A 24,505-nucleotide genomic window follows, 5' to 3' on the forward strand; every position below is an offset into this window, starting at 1 on the left:
TGGGCACAGGGACTATGTTGGTCTGCTTGAAACATGTTGGTATTACAGACTCAGTCAGGGAGAGGTTGAAAATATCAGAGAAGACACTTGCCAGTAGGTCAGCGCATGCTTGGTGTACACATCCTGGTCCTGCGGCCTTGTGAATGTTGACCTGTTTAAAGGTCTTAATCACATCGGCTGTGGAGAGCGTGATCACACAGTCATCCGGAACAGCTGATACTCTCATGCATGTTTCAGTGTTACTTGCCTCGAAGCAAGCATAGAAGTTATTTAGCTCGTCTGGTAGGCTTGTGACACTGGGCAGCTCTCAACTGTGCTCCCCTTTGTAGTCTGTAATAGTTTGCAAGCCCTGCTACATCCGACGAGTGTCGGAGCCGGGGTAGTTTGATTCGATCTTAGTCCTGTATTGACGCTTTGCCTGTTTGATGATTTGTTGGAGGCCATAGCAGGATTTCTTATAAGCTTCTTATAAGTTAGCATGCTAAAGTCCCTGCTATTTATGACCAAATACTGTACAAATATAATTCCCAGGGCCTCCCGGGTGGCGCAGTGGTTAAGGGCGCTGTACTGCAGCGCTAGCTGTGCCACCAGAGATTCTGGGTTTGCGCCCAGGCTCTGTCGTAACCGGGAGGTCTGTGGGGCGACGCACAATTGGCCCAGCGTCGTCCGGGTTAGGGAGGGTTTGGCCGGTAGTGATATTTTCATCTCATCGTGCACCAGCGACTCCTGTGGCGGGCCGGGCGCAGTGCGTGCTAACCAAGGTTGCCAGGTGCACTGTGTTTCCTCCGACACATTGGTGCGGCTGGCTTCCAGGTTGGATGCGCGCTGTGTTAAGAAGCAGTGCGGCTTGGTTGGTTTGTGTATCGGAGGATGCATGACTTTCAACCTTCGTCTCTCCCGAGCCCGTACAGGAGTTGTAGCGATGAGACAAGATAGTAGCTACTAAACAATTGGATACCACGAAATTGGGGAGAAAAGGGGTCAAATTCAAACAAAAATAAAATAAATATATATATATATATAATTCCCACTACACTATTACCACCACATAATGAACTGTGATGGTAAGGACTGTGATGGTAAGGACTGTGATGGTAAGGACAAAACAATCTATTAGTTCATACATTTGTATTTCTGCCCTGCTAGAGCTGCCCTGGTCAACTGTAAGTGCTGTTATTGTGAAGTTGAAACATCTAGGAGCAACAATGGCTCATCTGTGAAGTGGTAGGCAACACAAGCTCACAGAACGGAACTACCAAATGCTGAAAACTCACTACATGTTTTTGAGTATCATCAAGGCATATATGGATATTTAGACATGACAATGGTGAATGTATATAATTAAGAAAACTTCCAAATATGAAATAGATAACATGAAAAAATGCAATTCATGGAAATGTTGTATAAAATAACTTAGGCACAATTTCTGTCATTTCATTTTCAACTAAAATAGCACATTTTTTGAGGTGGTGGTAATGACATTTCCCCTCGGCTATTTGGGGAAACCGATAGAATTAGTTATATTCTAACAGTATGGTCTCAGCCACAATTAGATCTTGTTTCCAGACAGAGTGAAGAAAATATTCAGATAGATAAAAAGCAGTTTCAAGAGGTTTCATTTTCCAAAACATTTAACATCCAAAAGTTCCCGTATTTGCAAAATTAACCAAATGCATTTTAAAATAGATGGGTTTATTGGTGTTAAAATTTAGCAGTTATGCTATTTTGGACAACCGGGCTGCTTATGTCATGAGCCTGACATTTTTGTATTTACTTTTTCATAATGACAAAAACAAGTTTGATGTCTGATGACAATAGAATGTTCATGATGTCACTGCAACAACTGTCTACAGACATGCCGATAGAGCAACGATAGGCACTTATAATTGTCAAAGACTCCAGCCACCCTAGTCATAGACTGTTCTCTCTGCTACTGCATTGTTGGTTAAGGGCTTGTAAGTAAGCATTTGGCGCATTTGACAAATACAATTGGATTTGATTTGATTTAACTCTAGTTGAACAGCTAACATACAATGTATAATTAAAACATAATTTCACTAATCAAACATAATTTGATGAAATTACAGCCTATTTGATAATGACATACAATATTTACCTTAATTTTTCTATAATTTCCTGGCATCAAATAAAATTTGATTTGATTTGAACTGAACTGTAAGCCAGCCTTAGCCTTAAGAGTGTAGTGGCCTGCTTTTCTGTTACCATCACAGAGAAGAGAGAGATAGAGAAACAGAGACAGATATATATTATTTCACTTGCTTTGGCAATGTAAACATATGTTTCCTATGCCAATAAAGCACTTAAATTGAATTGAATTGAGATAGAGACAGAGAGAGAGAGAGACAGAGAGAGTAAGTGAGAGCAAGGGGGCGAGAGAGAGCAAGGGGAGAGAGAGAGAGAGAGCGCAAGAGAGAGAAATAGAAAGAGAGAGGAGATACAGAGAAGACACATCATTACTGCAGCTCAACAGAACCCCAGAAACTTGTCTTGGCTCTGACAGATCCCAATCACAATGCTAAAACAAGCTGGGTGCTAGATTGACTTTACACTGCATGGTGCTTTTTAAACTAGGTTTCAAAGAGGTTTACATTGTCAGCAGGGCAACTCATTACTATGAGCCTGCCTGCCCTCACCACACTCCTTTGAACTCAGCATGTACAGTATGCACTGGAGAGTGAGAGAGAAAGAGAAGGTAGGAGAGACTCTCAACTGGCACAACACATAGTTGTCAAGGTTGCGCAATGCTGTATTGAGCTTACGCAATAGTTGATACGCTGTTTCAAGGTTGTTCCAAGCACCCACCCACTCCTGACTTCAAGCCTTACATCCAGTATACCGAAGTCTATAAATGCATGAACATCTATCAGTTGTTCTATTCAGTATCCTCTGTACACTCTCTCTGCCTGAGTCTACTGTTCACAAAGTGAGGTCGGCTCCGAACTCACTCCAGGGCTAGAATCACAATGACTTACTGTTACCTACTCTCAATCTACACAGCTCCCTATCTTAAACACCACGTAATGCCGTTTTGTTTTCTCACTCACCTCCCCTGATTCTTTACAGATTTATTTTATGGCCCACATAAACCAGGGAACATAGCTTGGCTTGTTTGGGGTTGCTGAGTATATACAATGCACCGGATGTTGTGTTGTAATCAATGGAATCGACCAGGCACTCTAACCTCTTCTGCCTTTCAATCTACTGCAGAATGCAGTAAAGATGAGGATGTATACGTCCCAAATGGCATCATATTGGCTATAGAGTGCACTACTTTTGACAAAAGTGGTGGAAAATGACTGCACTATAAAAGGAATAGGGTGCCATTTGGGATGCTAACCAATGATTCACTGTAGACAGTAACTGCAGTCAAAGTCCACTTGGTATGGACAGCACCTGGGTAGATGCATCATACAAGCCATGCATATGGCGCACAGATAAATCAGGTTGTCAAAAAATTCTTTGTGTGCGTTTTCATCATGTCATCTATCTTTTTATAGACTACGGCAAAGCTGAAAGGGCAGAGTTACTTGTCTGGCTCTAGTACAATGGCTGCATGAATGAAACACTATGATTTCAACCCCCTTGGCAATTCATTCATTCAACACAACGGAAGCCATGTGTTCCAATTACTCTGAATATGCTCCTTGGTGCCAGTTGAACAGAGTGCATTTGCAAAATTAACAGGTCAAGCCGGCCAAGCATAAAGAATAATTATAGTGGAGAGGTGCGGTGCGGTGGGTGAGGGTGTTTTTGGAAGTGATCTCATATCATGTGGATGGGCTAAGATAAGATAGTACTTTATTGATCACCAAAGGGGCGATTAGATTGTGTCAACTAGGTTTGGAGGGTGGCCTAGTGGTTAGAGCATTGGACTAGTAACTGGAAGGTTGCAAGTTCAAACCCCTGAGCTGACAAGGTTCAATCTTGTTGTTCTTCCCCTGAATTGGCAGTTAACCCACTGTTCCTAGGTGCCTGTCATTGAAAATAAGAATTTATTCTCAACTGACTTGCCTAGATTAATAAAGGTAAAATAATTACCTACTTCAGAAAGATGGTTGTCTACACAGAGACAATTTCAATCAATGACAATCTGTCACAATATGATTGTAATCAATAGCTTACCAAAATTCCTTAATTTAAAGGAGATTCATGTCTTTATAGCCCAATCCACACAGAGGGGCAACAATATAGCACTCTGGTAGATTAAATCAGACATGGTGTGTTGAATTGAATTGTCCCTGGACAGGTTCCGTAGCAATGTGATGTGCTACCTGGCAGGGCTTGGTGTCGTGAACATCTGCTTCTGTTTACCTTAACGTATCCCTGTGGAGATCACAGAGCATCTGGTTAGGGTTGTCTTTAGGGTTGTCACATTGTGTAATGACTTCCAACTTAGATGGCATTCCTGTGTGGGTACAACTATGTTAGACTGCTTCCCTGTGTGAGGACTTCTATGTTAGACTGCTTCCCTGTGTGGGGACTACTATGTTAGACTGCTTCTCTGTGAGGGGACTTCTATGTTAGACTGCTTCCCTGTGTGGGGACTTCTGTGTTAGACTGCTTCCCTGTGTGGGGACTACTATGTTAGACTGCGTCCCTGTGAGGGGACTACTGTGTTAGACTGCTCCCCTGTGTGGGGACTTCTATATTAGACTGCTTCCCTGTGTGGGGACTACTATGTTAGACTGCTTCCCTGTGTGGGGACTTCTAGGTTGGACTGCGTCCAATTGAAGGGACTTCTATGTTAGACTGCGTCCCTGTGAAGGGACTCCCTTTGTGTGTCCCTTCTAAGTGTCTCAGCAGTGTAGCGAATTCTTTATCATTCAGAATCTCTGTAGAGCAACGACCGTGCTCCACTGTAGTGACATGTTCCTTACAAACAGTTCTACTGTGGCCCAGTGAATCATAGTATTCCACTTTCTTTTACCTGTCTAATAATTACTTAACAGTTCCCAATTAATGACACAGCTGATGAATGAATGACTAATTAGCAGCTACAGTACTTCATTTAGGCCTTTGAGAGCAAAGGCCAATCCGTTTCGCAGAAGTTCAGCTATAGGCGTGATTGAAATGTAAAGGTAATGTTCCCTTGTTAGCGGAGACGGCATTCACGGTAACCGCTGCACGTCGGCTCAATCTGAAATGACCTTTACATCTCTACCGCACAATCTGTAATGCTTCAGCGATACAGGTTGAATAAGAGTGTTAAAATGTCAACGCAACATTTGCCTTAACTGCAGACAATAGAATTATGGAATGTCTTGCCCTTTGAATTATGGTCTATGGTGCGCGTCTGTAGAATATGGAGTTGTGTTGTCGTTTTAATTGCGGAGTATTTTGCCATATATTAGCTGTCAGTCAAACTGGGCATTCATTCTGAGTGCTTAAGCTTAGGGTTACGGTTTGATATATGGTTAAGCTTAAGTTCAGGCATTCATTCAGAGTGGTTATCACATAAACTGACAGAGTGTGCTAGTGTACTGCCGTAAATGGCTGTAATGTAATACTGCTAGTATATAGGAAACACAGTTATGCCTCCAAGGTCAGAGAGATGGTTATTTATGAAAGAATAACAAGTCTCATGTTTAACAATGACATTTACTTCGAGGAATCTCAACTAGCCATGATATCATGAACACACCATCTCATTAGGATGCAGCATCTTATAACCACTGTATAAAACGAATACTGTTCTCCAATTCCAGACTCTAATGCAATGTCCTCCTTGCCTTGGTTAAACCTGATCACAATGCAATCCCAATTTGTCAGTGAAGTCTACATTTCCCCCTCTGCGTCCAAGTAACCTAATTCCCTTCATGTAGAGAGAGGAGGGTGTAACTACAGAACACTACCGTGAGACATGGGAATGAGCGGGTGTAGTGTAGTTTTCGTCAGCACCAGCCACCGATACGTTCACTAATGGCTTTTATGGGTGACGTATTTGACAGAGAGAGGCTAAGGAGAGAGGTCTGTGGCTCTCTTTAGAAAGGCGGCATGGTGGCGTGGTTAGGACATTAATATTTACAAGCCTTGTGGGGGTCAAGGCAGGGAGAATGGATTCAGCCTTCTTCAATAAAACATACCATCAACCTACTACAACTCCCCCTCTCTCTCTTTTGGTCTGCCAGCTGATTTATTGTTGTGCTGCTTGTATTAATCTTGCCAGTGTTTTGGGGTTTGTTGTCGGCATGGAGGGGGAACAGTAGCCCTGCCAGTTTAATAGGAATGATGTAATCCACTCTAGGCATACATCAGAAGATAAACGAGTAAGTTACTTAAGGTAGGGCTGTTTGGTGGCTAAAACAAGACTGGGCCAGGGTCCAGTAGTGCTTAACCTTTAATGCTAAACCTAGACTGATAAAAAAAAAACTATTTCAAGCTCCAAGAATGTATACCTGTATGTGTATAGAATTTCAAACAGTTTTTGGAATAAAACATATTGTCTGATGCACGAATATACTCAGTAAACACAGTAAACAATGACCTTTTCTGGATTTTGAGCCTCTGGGTTTCCAGCCTCTGGGAAGTGATTGAATAGTACGAGTAGTGTTGACATGGACAGAACCGTAGAAGATAAAGACAATAGCCAGGATTTAGAGAAAAAGAGAATGCTTTACTATAAAGAAGGCGTTTCTAGCCGAAGTTGCAACATCTCATCATACACGCATACATTGTGAATATATTAATATGCCATTTCTCCGTTGATTAGATGTACGTTACAAAAGCTGTTCTTTTGCGAGTAGAGGCTTGACGGACGCTTTGATACACTTATAATTGTAAAAGTAAAAAGCAGAAATTAAAATCATTTAACAAGAACATGAACAATAACAATACATGCGCCAATTTTATAATTGTTATGGGCATCTCGTTGAAGAATAAAACCGCAGTTTTGCAGAATCTAAAAATCAAGTGAACTCAAAGCTGTGAAAATGCACATTGATACTTTTACATTTTTGTTACCCCTTGATAGTTGAAAAGTTATTTGCTATTCTAAGGGAGGAGTCGTGTCGATGATACACACATTACAAACGGAACAAAAAAAACACTACTCCTTATGCACCTCCAGTAAACGTGCTCAAACAAATAAAAATACAGAAGAAAGCACTGTGTATCAGCAAATATGCATTATTATATTTTCTGTTTTCTAGCCAGTTCACTAATTACCCCTTACGGATCCATACAGGGAAAGGAGAAAGGCTATCAGGGGAAAGGGCTTGTACAGAACTCAAACAACGGTGAGTTCAAGGCCAAATCCGTCATCGAACATTCTGTGATTCAGTCGTTTTTAAGGGTTGTTGGAGGTTGGTGATTGGACTGTTTCTCTGTGCACTTTGTCTTGTTGAGGAGAGCATATAGCAACAGGAAAGGCACTGTATTGTGTCTCTGCCAGCACTCCTGGCCTCCTGTGTCCTCATGTTAATACAGTGGTCAGGTGTCTGCGCATGGTAGGCTAATGTAGTCACTACCCGGTGGTCACGGTGAACTTTACCACAAAGAAACAACATGAAAAACAAAATGGGTCAAAACTTGCTTTGACATACTGGAGAAAGAAGGTTTCAAGAGGACCCGTTCACAGAGGATGTTGATGGCCATACAGTATATTCCATTTTTTTAAAGTCTAAGATGAGGAGGAAGGCAGAACACAAGACATCTCTTTAAAGAAGTGAAGCACACGACCAAATCTGTCCCTTTCAAAATGGCCACCAGCCACTGGGCTGTCACCAGGAGGAGTGGAGCAGCAGGCATGTTAGGTGAATGGCATGATGGGAGAATGAGTCTGTGCAGCCTTGAGAAAGTCTGGGGTTGCCTTATTAAGAGACGACAATACAAAAACAAACAAAATAGGGGAAAATTGGCTATCCATTACCTCAGCAAATGCTTATTTTTCATACCTATTGAACAGGTGTGTGCAGTATGCTACAACAACACATTTCATTAGCACTTTTTATTTACACCATAATGTGGCTGACTACTTTATACCTGTTCCACAACATAGTGTTATTTCTCAACTGTTTCTTTTGAATTAGTGATAATCAGAAAAGTGACAGACCGATAGACAAGTCACAAGCCATATATTACAATTTCAAAGCAAGTTGTTAGGGACAACATCAATTGAGTCATTTTGAGTCCCCAATCGTAATCAAAGCTACATTGCAAAGGTCCACATGACATCATTCTTGGGATGCACCAGGTACATTTGCTTGGTGGATACAGACTTGTGACTATTTCTTTACTCATAAAGCAGTTTTTCTGATAGATATTTACAAAGACATATTGTTTCAGGACTTACGTGTACGCACAGTTACAGTATGTCAAACAAATAAGCAATGTTACATTTCTGTGTTAAGTTAAAGTTATATTAAATAAATTCTAATACCAACATGGAATATTAACAGTAATACAAACATGAATACTCAACATGAAGAGCAGCACAATGAATAGATCGACACAACGTCTTTAATGGTGACAGTCAATGTTGTTAGTTTACAGAAGAATACCCATAGCAACAAAAGATGAGTCATACAGCAGTATTTCCTTATGTACAATAACAAATCCCGTTAAGTTTTTTATCGTGGCTTTCCGAGTGGGCTCTGATGTGATACCATTAATTCAGTTGGTCAAAAATGTGTATTCAACAATTAATGAGTGAATTACTAATATATTAATTAACACTATCGACATAATGTAATAAATTAAAATATAAAATAGTAATCTGAAATACAATGTGACCTCTGTTAGCTAATTGTCCGTTTTTTTTTGCGAAGATCTATTTGATTTAACGTGAAAGACTTTAGTAACGCTGTTGTGATAGGTTGTAAAAGTGGGTGTTGAGCTTTCTACCGCTTCAAGAGGTGAAACATCAAGGAAGACTCATGAATGAGTTCGACTATTGAAAGGATCAAATGGTAAAATGGAGGTCCACCAATGTATTAGTATCGATGTGTTCTAACTTCTTCACACTTCCTTGACATACTGACTTCGTATGACAATGATGACTAGGGCCAGGTGGAATCTGCAGGGACGTTCATTACCTTCACAGAGTTGTCTGTATCCTATATTCAAAGACATTGAATATGTTTTGTAGCAGTATTTCGTTTCGTTTTGACTTCAAGAGTCAAATATAATTCCAAATCATTTTTAGAAGTTTGAAGGTGAAGACATGCCTCTACAGATTCTGCCTGTCCCATAACGAGACCAGTTATAAAAGAAGCAGACAAAAGAGGTGCCGATCAAGCCTAGCCTAAGGATCACAGCCATGCTAAACAGGAAGTAAACAAGAAGTGAGTCACCTCCTTGGAGCACCATTCACCATAGAGATGGACAGACAGTCTGTAGCAGTTTACCAAGCAGAGCAAACCTCCTCTCCATGCTACTTTTCCTTTGTCTCTTGCACTAAAGTACTACCATGCTTGAAAATTTTTTTTTTCTTCAAATGTCATTTATAACTGACATAGTATAGGCTTGTACCATAACAAAGCTTGAGGCAGGAATGGCATTGCTATAGCTGTGGCCATTTTGAATATCTCCACACGACTTGAGATTGGAGGTGAATCAGAAGTACATTTACCACAGCGGGATGGGGAGGGAACGATACCATTTCATTAAGCAAGTTATTCTTCTTTAAACCTGTGAGAATCAACACACAAAAAAAAAAATTTGAATTCATAACCAGACTTTACCCAAAAACATGAGATGGTGGTAGTGCATAGTTTTGCAGCGCACTAGAAGGTGAGCTAGCAGTGTTTACAGCATTAATATATTCTAATGACTCGTCTATTGTACCAGAATTATCTCTCTTTGCGGAAATATCAATATGATAAACATATCTGCCGACATCCTGCTATGTTGGTGGTCCGTAGCTGATATGTCTGTGTCTCCTTCCCTAGGAATGCTGGGTAAAGACACAGGGGGCGTGATATGTGTGGGACGAAGAGGGGGATTGCGGGAAAAGCTGAGGACGTTGAAAACAAAAAAGCTCTAGTGCCACACAAAATGCTTGAAAACCTCTGCGTTGCCTCTTAGTCCTCTGTAGTTGAGGTCAGCCCTTTAGGCACACTAAAGTCTGTGTGATGGGCAGGAGGAGGAGGAGCATTGAGAAACTGGTACTGTTCAAGATTCCCAAACTTTGCCTCGGCAAGCCATTTTCTGGAGCTGACAATAAAGGCTTGGCTCACTGTATATGGTAGCTTCCATTCCATTCCATTCGCACCCCCTTATTTCTCAGAGGAACGGTTTCTCCGTCCGCTTAAAGAGGCCAAACAGTTTCCAGGCAGGCGCTGTGTGTTTACGTGTGTATACGTGTTTTTATAGATTCATATATATATATTCATATTCATATCTGTGTTTGTGTGTGTGTGGTAGTAGTAGTGGTGGTAATATCACCCTCCGACCGCTAAGGGGAGCTCCTCAGATCCCCAGGCCGAGGCGGGCGGGGGGGTTATGCCAGGGAGTAGATGGCGTTAACGGGTGAGGTGGCCTCTGAGCTTTCATTGCCCTCTGTTTCGTCCTTGTCCTTCTTGACTGTGTACTGGCCAATGAAGGAGCCGTCCTCGTTGAACTGGCCATCCCCTCCCTCGCCGTAGTCTACCAGGCTGTCGTCACTCTCCTTCACCCCGCCGTCCAGAGAGTTCTGGCTGCCCTGCAGAGGCTTGTTGTCCTCGTCGCTGCTACAAAGGGTAAAAAAGTCAAAGGTTAGACTCCGCCTGTGAAGTCATCGACACGGTCATCACCGCAAGTGAGTCCTTACCGTCCCAAAGGTTAAGGGGGAGAGAGAATAGGGGTCAGGGGTCAGAGGAGAACTGGGGAAGGTAACAACTGTATACAAGAGAAGTGTTGATTGTAGTTTTCCGCAGTCCTTTCTCTTACAGATCATCACAGACTGAAGCTGAGGTCATTCAGTTCACACTGGAACCCAATCACTTTAAAAAAAACAATTTTGGAACAACATCGATACTTGCCTTTAGCTATGATATAAAAACACTGGCAGTTGTCAACCAGAGTGCAATAATATAAGCTTGCTGAAATAAATACTGTAGTCTACAATAACTGCTACAGCACCACTGAGTCATTGGGGAAGCTGTATGTTGCCCTTAAATGCTCAAACCAACGCATTTTCATACATACACATGCCACTCAGCCTGGACTATGTTCTGATGTGAGATCTGTGCATTAACTTCAAGCTCACACACAAAGCATTAGACCATTTGTGTGAAAGCTCAAATTAGAGTAGGTGAGTGTATCTCAGTTCAGAACATGTCCCTATGTCTTCTACCTCTGCAGTAGGGAGAGAGAACTGTCATGCAGAGGGACACTGGTGCTATCAACCAACATTAGCTCTCTAGACTCTTAGAACAGGCAGATAGCAAACAGCAGAAAGGCATTACCAGAGCAGAGAGAAGAGAAAAAGATACAAGTTTAGCTCTTCAACAGTCTTTCCATCATATTTGGAGGTGTTGAATATTTATCTTGGCTGTAGAAAGGATCGATCTACAAACCAGACTGTGTTGACATTTTCTTCGGTAATTTGATGGTGTGGTCCCGTATCAAGGCTGGCCAGTTAGTAGACAAACTACGTCGGAATATAATCTGACAGAGATTACCTGAAGTCATGGCTCTGAGCATGCTCCATGCAGTCACCAAATCAACTGAGCACACAGGTCATCAACCAAATATTACCAAGGAAACCAGACCGAACAGTATCAACAATAGTAAATAAGAGTCTGGTAGCAACAGTTGTGATGTGTGTGTGCATGTGTGTGCGTGAGTGAGTGAGTAGAGAATCAGAGCAGGTGTTCAGTTCTGGTCAGGTGTTCAGCAGTCTGATGGATTGTAGATACAAAGTGTCTCAGTGATGTACTGGGCCATCTTCACCACACACTGGAGGGCCTTCTGTTGTGGACGGAGCAATTCCGGTACCAGGCCATGATGAAACTGGTAAGGACGCTCTTGATGGTGTATTTGGAGAGGACCCGGGGTGGCATGCCAAATTTCTTCAGACGCCTTAGGAGGTAGAGGCACTGTTGCGCCCTCTTGACAAGAGTGGTGGTATTGTTGGTTCATATCAAGTAATCGGTTACATGGACCCCGAGGAATTTAAAACTACTGACTCTCTCTTCTGCAGTCTGGTTGATGTGGATCGGGGCATGTGCCAGTTCACTTACATCCTCCCTATAGGCTGACTGGTTGATGTTGGTTATCAGTGTGGAGGAGGTTATTGCCAATCTTCACAGCCTGTGGTCCATCAGGAAATTCAGGATCCAGCTGTAGTAGGTAGGCCCAGCGCTCTAAGCTTGGTGACGAACTTGGAGGGAACAATAGTGTTGAATGGTGAACTGATGTCAATGAACATCATTCTCACGTAGGTGTTCCTTTTGTCAAGATGTGTAAGGGCCGTGTGAATAGCGATAGAAATGGCATCTTCATTGGATCTGTTGGAGCGTCAGGAAAATTAGAGTGGGTCCAGTGTACCTGTCATGCTGGCCATGATGTAGGCTATGACCAGCCTCTCGAAAGCACTAAATGATGACACGGGTGAGGAAGACGCGGCGATAGTCATTTGGGCATGTGAACTATTGGGCATTGGAACAATGGTGGTCTCCTTGAAGCAAGTGGGGACTGCATCCTGGGATAGGGACAGGTTGAAGATGTCAGAGAAGACGCCCGCGAGATGGTCAGCCACACTCTGAAGATGCAGTCAGAGATGCCATTTGGCTGGTGACTTTGTGAATATTCCCTCTTTTCAGATTTTTCCTCATATCAGCCTTGAGGAGCGAAAGCACCTGGTCATCCGGAGCAGAGAGATACTTCTTGGATGGCTCTGTATTGTCTGCCCCAAAGCGAGCATAGAAGATGTTAAACTCATCTTGGAGGGAGGCTTCGGTTTGTAGTCAGTAATAGCCTGTAGTCCTTGCCACATGTCGCAAATCTGAGTTGTCGAATGAATGGATTTGCGGAGCTCGTCCCTGCTTGCTTAGTGCACTTCCCACCTTTGTGGTTTGTTCGGCTGACATTAAATGCTGCAGTACGGGCTCACAGCATGGTATGGCTTTATCTGTTCGTCCAGGGTTTTTGATTGGATTATGTCCAGATTGGTATTGTGTGTACAACATCATCAACACATTTTCTAATGAAGCCTGTGACTGACGATGTACACTGCTCAAAAAGGGAACACTTAAACAACACAATGTAACTCCAAGTCAATCACACTTCTGTGAAATCAAACTGTCCACTTAGGAAGCAACACTGATTGACAATACATTTCACATGCTGTTGTGCAAATGGAATAGATAACAGGTGGAAATTATAGGCAATTAGCAAGACACCCCCAATAAAGGAGTGGTTCTGCAGGTGGGGACCACAGACCACTTCTCAGTTCCTATGCTTCCTGGCTGATGTTTTGGTCACTTTTGAATGCTGGCGGTGCTTTCACTCTAGTGGTAGCATGAGACGGAGTCTACAACCCACACAAATGGCTCAGGTAGTGCAGCTCATCCAGGATGGCACATCAATGCGAGCTGTGGCAAGAAGGTTTGCTGTGTCTGTCAGCGTAGTGTCCAGAGCATGGAGGTGCTACCAGGAGACATGCCAGTACATCAGGAGACGTGGAGGAGGCCATAGGAGGGCAACAACCCAGCAGCAGGACCACTACCTCCGCCTTTGTGCAAGGAGGAGCAGGAGGAGCACTGCCAGAGCCCTGCAAAATGACCTCCAGCAGGCCACAAATGTGCATGTGTCTGCTCAAACGGTCAGAAACAGACTCCATGAGGGTGGTATGAGGGACCGACGTCCACAGGTGGGGGTTGTGCTTACAGCCCAACACCGTGCATGACGTTTTTTATTTGCCAGAGAACACCAAGATTGGCAAATTCGCCCTGTGCTCTTCACAGATGAAAGGTTCACACTGAGCACATGTGACAGACGTGACAGTCTGGAGACGCCATGGAGAACGTTCTGCTGCCTGCGACATCCTCCAGCATGACCGGTTTGGCGGTGGGTCAGTCATGGTGTAGGGTGGCATTTCTTTGTGTGCTCGCCAGAGGTAGCCTGACTGCCATTAGGTACTGAGATGAGATCCTCATCCTGGCCCTGGGTTCCTCCTAATGCAAGACAATGTTAGACCTCATGTGGCTGGAGTGTGTCAGCAGTTCCTGCAAGAGGAAGGCATTGATGCTATGGACTGGCCTGCCCGTTCCCCAGACCTGAATCCAATTGAGAACATCTGGGACATCATGTCTCGGTCCATCCACCAACGCCACGTTGCACCACAGACTGTCCAGGAGTTGCCGGATGCTTTAGTCCAGGTCTGGGAGGAGATCCCTCAGGAGACCATCTGCCACCTCATCAGAAGCATGCCCAGGCGTTGTAGGGAGGTCATACAGACACGTGGAGGCCACACACACTACTGAGCCTCATTTTGACTTGTTTTAAGGACATTACATCATAATTTTTGTGTGATTTTGTTGTCAGCACAAAAATATTTTGTTCATTCAGATCTAGTATGTGTTATTTTAGTGTTCCCTTTATTTTTTTGAGCAGTGTATATTCCTCAATGTTAATGGATAAGTTCTGGGTGGATGAATAAAATAAAACATCTAATCAGTATTCTCAAAACAGTCCTGCAGCATTGAGTTTCATTCCTCTGTCCAGCTCCTCACTATTCTCTGTGTTGGTGGCTCCGTCTTGAGTTTCTGCTTGTAGGCATGGAGTAGGAACACAGAGCCGGGATCTTATTGGCTGAAGTGGGGGCGGGGGATTGCTTTGCACGAGTCATGGATGTTTCTGTACAGATGGTCCCGCATGGTCCTCTCGTGAGGCAGGATACATGTTGGCGATACTTCAGAATAATTTAAAAAATATTTTATTGGTTAAAATCTCCTGCGAGAAAGACAGCTTCCGGGTCAGAGGTTTCTTGCAGGCTAACGTTATTGTACAGTTCGCTGAGTGCCACCTTGCTGGTTGCTTGTGGCGGTATGTACACAGCTGTGATAATAATACACATGAATGCCCTCAACATATAGTAGGGTTGGCATTTTAGCATCAGGAACTCCAGGTCGGTTGTGATCAGGAGCTCGAGATGTTTTTAATTTCATTACACAAGGAAATGTTGATGAGGAAGCATACACCTCCCCTACTCTTACCAGAAGCCACCATACGATCCATACGGAAAATGGAAACGCCATCTAGTCGGAAAGCAGAGTCGAGTGAGTTTCACGTAAGCCATGCCTCTGTAAAAACAAAGACACAGCATTCCCTGATGTCCCTCTGTGATTGAAGCCTTGCTCTGAGCTCAAAGTTTATTTTCCAGCAATTGGACATTAGCCATCAGGATACTACACTCTTAGAAAAAAAGGGTTCCAAAGGGGTTCTTCGGCTGTCCCCAAAGGAGAACCCTTTTGAGTTCCATGTAGAACCCTCTGTATAAAGGACTCTACATGGAACCCAAAAGGGTTCTACCTGGAACCAAAAAGGGTTCTTCAAATAGTTATCCTACGGGGACAGCAGAGGTACCCTTTTAGGTTTTCTTCATCACCGGCTTTGCCTTCGGGCAGGTAAGCCTGCTGTGCGAGGGACTATGGAACTAATGTATTATTCCAGATCTGGGAGGCTGAGCGATAAGTGTGTAGCTTCCGATCATGATCCAGAAGTGTTTGTCGGTCGTAGGAATATAGCACGAACATTCTGAGCAAACAAAGTAACAGTGAACGCAGAAAATGCAATACAAAAGCAATGTCAAGCAGGAACCGTCAAGACTCGCAGTCCTCAGAGCTGCCATCTTATCATACATGAGAGAGTGAGAGTCTAGAGAAGATAAGTAGACCAGAAAATAGAGAGAGTGAAATAGATAGGAGGAAACTGGATAACTGCACGGGATGTTTTTGATGTTTTAATCGATTAATATACTGAGAGAGGAATTTATCAGGAGTGTTAGAAGTCACTCTCATACATACAATAGTGTATGTAGACATTGGTCTTATACAGGCATGGTCAATGACAATCTTGATTTTTAGTAGACCTGAGCAGATGGAGAAATTAATTTATTAGATTTTCACAACCCTCAAATTCACTAAGATTTATCGAACCATAAGGTGAGAAGCATAGCAGCTGGCAAATACGAAACTATTGTCCATAGTTCTAAATCCACTCAAGAGTGGAGTATTACAGCTGAATTATGAGGACATCTCCACATTATATAATTGAATAAATCTACTAGAGTGGCAAAGTCATAAAAAAAAAACTTGGCTCAGGTCGCGGGTTTCCCAGCTTTCGTGTGTTGACCTTATCGCTCAAGCAATATTAGTGAGCCAGAAGGTTTAGAGGAGGTATAAAAGACCAAGCTTTCCCTCGACTTTAAACCTCTTTAGAATGAGAGGGTGTAGAATGATTCAATTATCTGATTAGATTATTTTTTAAGAAAGGAGCAAAGGTGGAAAAAAGTAACTGGGAATACTTTATTCTACTGAAATAAGCTGCAGTGTCTGAAACTGCTTTCAAAACAAACTGTTTCATCTTTGTTATTTGAGCAATTTTTTCTATAAAGATGAATATTATCCAGCCCAATTAACATATCAATTGGACTAGAGGAATCAATTGCATAAATGTCAACATCAGTTTGTTACTTTCCACCTCCGCTTACTTCGACATGACTGGAATCAACAATATCTTGCATATTAAATGAGGATTTTAGTTGGTTAAACCTTGGTGAGAATATGTTTCATTCAATTGAAAACAGAATGGTCAATGTTCAGTCAATTCAACAGGTTGTGATTAGAGTGTGATTAGATATTAATCGATTAAAATCCAATGCAAAGAAGTCTGAGCGATCTCAAAGTAAATAATGCATATTACTTCAGGGTTATTCTGGTTGTGGTGTGCACTGTGCAGAACAGGCTTATACTCCTTCCATACCTTTTGAAGGAACAACTTGATTTGACCCAATGGGAACAGAAACCAAAACAGAAAGACAAAGGAAAAATACGTAAGGTGAGGAAGAACAAAAAACAGAGATGGCTAAAAACACACTGAACAGACAAACATACTGAATAAACACACGGACTGAAAATGAGATCCTAAATGAGATCTTGAATGGGGGGGGGGGGGGGGAATTGCTAATATACCTGAGTGATATAGACCTAAAATCACATTTACTAGTGGGTCAAAAACATTTGGGTGCCCATACATAGTTGCCCCATACTATGACATCAAACAAACAAAAACACAGATGAAGCAACAATAATCATTGGATCCGGAACAAAAAGCCGTAGAATGAGGTTTTACATAGCCAAAGGAAAATGTAATAACTATCTATCTGGTCATGAGGTGCATCAAGGCTAGCTCTGGTCCACGGTGTGACGTGAGGATTGAACCTTCTTCAACTGAAGAAAATGCCTTCTATGGAGGAATGAATGGACAGATGGAGGCCGTTGAAGCCGTCTCAAACCGCAAGTAACACAAGGGACCAGAGCTACATCAAGGAACGCATCTGTGGGTTTGGCAATTGGCAAATGAAGGCCCTCACAGCTGAGTCTGTAGCACAACAGAAAGTCAAACTGGATACACCATAGACCAGGGATGGCCAGACCTTGTCCTGAAGAGCTGCAGAACGTGCAGGCTTTTGTTCCAGCCCAGCTTTAACACCCCGACTCAAACAATCAACCAGTCTTCAATGTACAAACCACAGAACGTTACATCAAGTGTGTTAAAGCTGGGCTGGAACAAAAGCTGGGTGGGCCACCACTAGAGTCACGCACATGCAGAGATAGAACTGTCAAAGTGTTTATACATCATAAATTAAGAAAAGTACTCCCCCACATGAAAAAATACTATACTCTATATTTTAGCAACAAGGCACGAGGGGGTGTGGTATATGACCAATATACCACGTCTAAGGGCTGTTCTTACGCACAACGCAACGCGGAGTGCCTGGATACAGTGCTTAGCCGTGGAATATTGGCCATATACCACAAACCCCCGAGGTGCCTTATTGCTATTATACACTGGTTACCAACATCATTAGATCAGTAATAAATGTTTTGTCATAACCGTGCTACACCACGGCTTTCAGCCAATCAGCATTCAGGGCTTGAACCCGCAGTTTATAATATGGTATAAATACTATAGTATTTATTGTAGTGTTTTTGCTAAAGTCTGCAAAAATACTACAGTGAATACTGTCTTATACTGTCATATTTACTGTAGTATAATGTATCATACTGTATTATACTGTAATATGTATAAATAGTGTATTAAAAGAAAACTGTATATACTATAGAAATTAATGTTGTGTTTTTGCAGATTGTAGTTTATTGTAGTATTTACTGTAGTGTTTTGTGGACTGTACTACAGTATACTGTAGTGTTTCCTGTAGTGTTTTTGCAGACTGTTTTATACTGTAGTATTTACTGTAGTGTTTTTGCAGACATTACTGTAATATTTACTATAGTGTTTGACATTGAAGTGGAGGGTTTCTCCTTCAGAAAGCCTATTGGAGGAATAATAAAAGAGCACATTTTCCATAACCTGTGGGGGAACAATATATGGTCGACACTTGGCATGTAGATTTCTCACTTATGGGTGGCACAAACTGCGATATGGGGAGGGGAATGGGCAAGGTATATGCAAATTCAATACGGTTGTTTTTACAATAATTTAAAAAGTGTACTGTTTTTACGGACTGTAGTGTTTTTACGGACGTAACTTTAGTATTTATTACAGTGTTCTCTACAGTAACTACTACACATGTTTAATGGATACTACAGTGTGTAGTATAGTATTATACAGTATACTACAGTTTACTATAGTAAGTACTGTAGTATCTATAGTACACTGTAGTATTTTTTAATGCGGGCCAGAACATACTAAGTTGACTCCTGCATGTTTATTTTTAGCGACATATCTGTCAGTTTGACCCTGTTGAAGGCCGAGGTCGACTCAACCGAAACGGGACAGAATAAACATTTGTCTATTGGGCATGAGCAGCAGTGAATGTCAGGATGTAGGGAGGAAATAGTGTTGTACGTGTTGATGTTTTATCTGCAGACAAAGGCTTTATTGTCACATGTTGCAAAATGTTCTCTGCTGCTTATTCCCCAAATTGGTTCCTCGAGGGTGTCAAACTCCAACGGAAGACCTTCCAACCTCCCTCCCTAAACCCTCTCTCCATCAGATTCTAACCTACACCTTCTTCCCTCCCTCCCTCTCACTTGAGCCCAAATTGATTTCCGTCCTCAGCCTTCACCTCTGCACCTGGTGGTTGCTGCCTTTTGAAATGTCAGCTGTTGGAAGAAAAACAAAGCAATTAACCTTAAGGGTAGGAAAACACGCTCAAAGCCTCGACAGAGACAAAGGGTTCAGGACTTCTCAGTGTTCACGATCAGTTTCAGGATCACCACATCACCTACTTGATCCATGAAACACTTGACAGCTCTCTAGGGAGAGATAAGAAAACCTGCATATTCTTTCTCTCTCTAGCTCTCCTTCGCTCTCTCTCTCCTTTGCAAATTACCTGGATTTACTTGACACTTTATTACCTGATTAAATTGACACTTTCAGAGTATATTGAGATTAGTGACTCTTCAGCTGTGGATCTAAAGTGAGGCCTGTGGTACCATGAAATCTGCTTTTCCAACCCTGTGATATCCTGCAGACTGGTAATAAGAACAGGCCTTCACAGTACCGAGCCTTGGCTCACTGTCTGCGCACTTCAGCGGAGCCCTGAACACTAACACGCTTTGCTCACTTGGATGTCATGAGCCTGAGGCGACGCTTAAACCACAGCTATGATTAGCCTCACTTGCCCCATATTGAACACTTGCTGCTCTTAACCCTGAACAACCCATGGATGGATCTGGTCCCTGTCAAGACAACTCTCCACCAGAGGCCTGTATTGAACAGGTCCAGAACAGCCCTGGGCTTTAAGTTATTTTGCCTATTGTAATGGCTGTTGTTCTGCTTGTGAGGTAGCAGGTGTGGAACAGCCATGGCCAGGCCATGGATCCACAGGGCAATAGATGATCTTAGCCTTAAGGTTAGGCCAAGGTAGCCCGGTGATGCAAAACATGGTTTAGCCCTGAAGTGGGATTGTCCTATTCATTAACCTGCCTTGAAGGGAAAGTGGACCTAATTTTATGGAAGTAGACTATATACCCAAAGAGTCGGGAACTGATTATAGAAGCTTTTGTTAATTAGCTACAGCTTAGCTACATATTTCTGAAGTCCCTTGCCGGAAGCTGTGTAGAAACAACACTCTTCTCACTTCTCTCTGTGTATTCACACTACCCGGAGAGTCTCAGCTGCGCCCTGGTCACATGTTTGACACCCCGGGAACCGAGATATCTAAATTGGCTGGTGTACTGTGTCCACCTCCATCTCCACCTACACCACCCATCTCTCACTTTCCCATTCTACCCCATGAACAGTAGTGCAAAGGGAGGAGGGTGAAGTTGGTCATAGACCATGATCTAACGTCACAGTTATTGCCTCACTTCCGCACCCCCACCATTACCCCGAACTACCCCAATCTCACCCCCAAACCCGCAGGCAGCCCCCCCCCAGTCTGGAGGGGAGTATCTGCCCCAGACATGCGCAGGCCGGGAGGAGGATGCCGTGCCAAAACCAAAGTACCTGTTCTCGTTTTCGTTCTCATTTTCGTTCCTGTCAGGGACAGATGACCATTTCAGCGTGGAGAAGAGAGGGAAGAGACGTGAAGATAGGAGAGAGTAGAGAGAGCGAGAGAGAGGGAAGGGAGGAGACATCCTCCAGGTGACACACAAGCGTATGAGAGCCAGAGACTACACACACACACACACACACGTACACGCCACACACCCTTACGCACACACACACACACACACACACACAGACGCCCAAACATGCACGTACACATACACCAACACAACGTGTGAGTTATGTAGACAAAGGGATTAGTGCCAGTGCTATTGAGTGTGTGTCACTGTATGAGCTTAGCAATGACCTTCACTGTAGGAAAGAGGGTAATATTAATAGACATTGATTAGAGACGAGAGCAGGGACTTGCTTTGGTTTTCCATTGTCGACATGCCTCACACACTTGTATAAACATTACAGTAGAGCACTGCTCACACACAAGTGATAATGGTTGATATCAACTTTGAACATCACACTACACATCCAAGTGCTTTTAAAAACACTTAACACTTTAAAACCACAGCACTTTGTTGTCAAGTAGAATAAACACCTACAACAACACTGCTCAAATGATTTCATCAATTGGTGTAACGTTTGTAATGCTCGTTTTCTGGGCGACAGGCAGCATAGCGTTGAATACACGAGATGTCAAGATGAAAAATATGGCGATGTGTCCTTGAGCAAGGCACTTAACCCTTATTTGCTCCATGGGTGCCATACTACTATGGCTGACCCTGTAAAATGACACAATTCACTGCACCTATCTGGTGTATGTGAATATATATAATTTGTATTGCTCGTAATTCTTTCTAAAAGCAAAACTAATAAAAATCTCTTCAAATTACTCTAAATATACCTGACTAAACCATTGTAACTGGTCTAGGTAGAAGGTGCCCCCAAAGCTAGGGTAAATTAAGGTGCCATGTTCCATTTTAGACTCATAAGAACAGTTAGGGGTTTGGGTTACAGATTGTTTGGTGTTACTGGGTGTTGAGTACAGGGGCACTTCCTCTCCTTCTGAAGTTCTTAAGACACTGTCAGCGGTGATATGACCATCACCATGGCAACAGTGGATGAGGGTCACCTGAGAAGGTATCTCCATTCAGGAACTAGCTTTGGTCATGTGAGAGGTCAAAGGTCATTGCTACCTTGGAAACCAAAGGCCAACGTTTCTGTGTGTTACCACCACAACAATACACACCAGGCAGGCTGTGTATGGATGCTCCTGTATGTACTTTAGTTATGGATTTAGGTCACAAACAGTAGCCACACATTTAAGTGTGTACATACCCTCTACCTGTCTGTGTAATTTAGGACATTGGTTTTAGCACCATTTCAATAAAGTAGGATCATGATGATTAGAGTGAGTAAGCTGACTTGACGGTTAAGTTAGAGGGTTAATTAATCAGTAAAGGTGGACAGAGAGAGACTCATTCCCCACAGAGAAAAATGAGTGGAGACAGATCAGTGGGACCTGGAATGAGCAAAAGACAATCACTCACCAACAAATATATATACTACTGAACACATGCATTGCTAGACCTAACACATACTAACTCCTGTCATAACATTCACCAGGATTATAAGACCTAAGAGTCCCTGTACCTCATTCCTGATGTCTAAATACAGTACATGCAGATAAACACTACTACGCATGATCCTAAGCCCGAACACCATACATCATAATCATGATGACGAGTATACACACACATAAGTAAACCAACCAGACAAAAGCCTACTAAATCCCCCTCTATATAAGCCTGCATGACTCAGTCATACCTAGGTCTATTTCCTACACAGTGTTACAATAGAACATCTGCATAGATGAATCGGTCACTGATTGGTGAAACACATATTTAACCTCCCAGGGGAACATCGGGCCATATAATACAACGTTGAACAAACATATGAGAAATATTCATATTCAGGAAAAAGACTTACTGGTAGTCAAATGATCCGTCCTCTCCTTTCTGATCCACTGCATCCAGAGGGAGATCTTTTTTCTCTCGCACTGAAGAGCGATCAAGTCAAAAAGATACACATGAGTAACACGTATTCAAAGCTCCACCAAGGCCTTGGAATTTCCATGGGTGCTGCTCTCCGTAATTGAATAACCCATTACGTTTACATTTATGTTTGACAGGTAAACTCTTACATTGGAGCTTGACCCACTCCCACCCCACATCATTACCTTACCTGGATATTTAACTCCCTTCTGTTAACCCTTACCTGGGTATTTAACTCCCTTCTGTTAACCCTTACCTGGGTATTTAACTCCCTTCTGTTAACCCTTACCTGGGTATTTAACTCCCTTCTGTTAACCCTTACCTGGGTATTTAACTCCCTTCTGTTAACCCTTACCTGGGTATTTAACTCCCTTCTGTTAACCCTTACCTGGGTATTTAACTCCCTTCTGTTAACCCATACCTGGGTATTTAACTCCCTTCTGTTAACCCTTACCTGGGTATTTAACTCCCTTCTGTTAACCCTTACCTGGGTATTTAACCCTCTTCTGTTAACCCTTACCTGTGTATTTAACTCCCTTCTGTTAACCCTTACCTGGGTATTTAACTCCCTTCTGTTAACCCTTACCTGGGTATTTAACTCCCTTCTGTTAACCCTTACCTGAGTATTTAACTCCCTTCTGTTAACCCTTACCTGGGTATTTAACCCTCTTCTGTTAACCCTTACCTGTGTATTTAACTCCCTTCTGTTAACCCTTACCTGGGTATTTAACTCCCTTCTGTTAACCCTTACCTGGGTATTTAACCCTCTTCTGTTAACCCTTACCTGTGTATTTAACTCCCTTCTGTTAACCCTTACCTGGGTATTTAACCCTCTTCTGTTAACCCTTACCTGTGTATTTAACTCCCTTCTGTTAACCCTTACCTGGGTATTTAACTCCCTTCTGTTAACCCTTACCTGGGTATTTAACCCTCTTCTGTTAACCCTTACCTGTGTATTTAACTCCCTTCTGTTAACCCTTACCTGGGTATTTAACCCTCTTCTGTTAACCCTTACCTGGGTATTTAACTCCCTTCTGTTAACCCTTACCTGAGTATTTAACTCTCTTCTGTTAACCCTTACCTGGGTATTTAACTCCCTTCTGTTAACCCTTACCTGAGTATTTAACCCTCTTCTGTTAACCCTTACCTGGGTATTTAACTCCCTTCTGTTAACCCTTACCTGGGTATTTAACCCTCTTCTGTTAACCCTTACCTGAGTATTTAACTCCCTTCTGTTAACCCTTACCTGGGTATTTAACTCCCTTCTGTTAACCCTTACCTGAGTATTTAACTCCCTTCTGTTAACCCTTACCTGTGTATTTAACTCCCTTCTGTTAACCCTTACCTGGGTATTTAACCCTCTTCTGTTAACCCTTACCTGGGTATTTAACCCTCTTCTGTTAACCCTTACCTGGGTATTTAACTCCCTTCTGTTAACCCTTACCTGGGTATTTAACTCCCTTCTGTTAACCCTTACCTGGGTATTTAACCCTCTTCTGTTAACCCTTACCTGGGTATTTAACTCCCTTCTGTTAACCCTTACCTGGGTATTTAACTCCCTTCTGTTAACCCTTACCTGGGTATTTGCCTCCGCGACTCCTCTTGATGAAGCAGACGATGAGGAGGATGAGGATAATGAGAGCAATTGCACACATCAGCCCGATGAACCAGCCCTGGGTAGCAATGTCCACCTGGTCTTTACTGTAGGCTGTCAGCAGGCAAACACATTGACACGCACACACACAGGAGGGAGAGATGAGACACACAGAGAGAGGGAGAAAAATAATAAGAGTTTGTTGTGCCCCAGATGAGTCACT

The 24,505-nt window shown here is 42.7% G+C and overlaps 1 protein-coding gene across 21 annotated transcripts in view; it reads right to left on the reverse strand.

Moving 5' to 3' along the window:
- Positions 1 to 6,613: 6,613 nt before the first annotated feature.
- Positions 6,614 to 24,505, reverse strand: part of LOC109870170 (neurofascin) — a 152,023-nt gene continuing 134,131 nt past the window's right edge. For 10 of the 21 annotated variants that reach the window (XM_031825290.1, XM_031825312.1, XM_031825344.1 and 7 more), the window contains 6 exons: positions 24,265 to 24,396; positions 22,624 to 22,693; positions 20,641 to 20,670; positions 16,927 to 16,941; positions 15,159 to 15,245; positions 6,614 to 10,688 (listed from right to left, as the gene is read on the reverse strand). In XM_031825290.1, coding sequence (XP_031681150.1) covers positions 10,460 to 10,688; positions 15,159 to 15,245; positions 16,927 to 16,941; positions 20,641 to 20,670; positions 22,624 to 22,693; positions 24,265 to 24,396 — 563 coding nt within the window. In that variant the 3' untranslated portion in view covers positions 6,614 to 10,459. Of the gene's footprint in view, positions 10,689 to 15,158; positions 15,246 to 16,926; positions 16,942 to 20,640; positions 22,157 to 22,623; positions 22,694 to 24,264; positions 24,397 to 24,505 lie in introns of those variants that run through there. The other 11 variants (XM_031825349.1, XM_031825358.1, XM_031825325.1 and 8 more) reach the window with 6 other exon arrangements.

Source organism: Oncorhynchus kisutch, linkage group LG1 (assembly GCF_002021735.2).
Source record: "Oncorhynchus kisutch isolate 150728-3 linkage group LG1, Okis_V2, whole genome shotgun sequence".
Taxonomy (NCBI): Eukaryota; Metazoa; Chordata; class Actinopteri; order Salmoniformes; family Salmonidae; genus Oncorhynchus; species Oncorhynchus kisutch.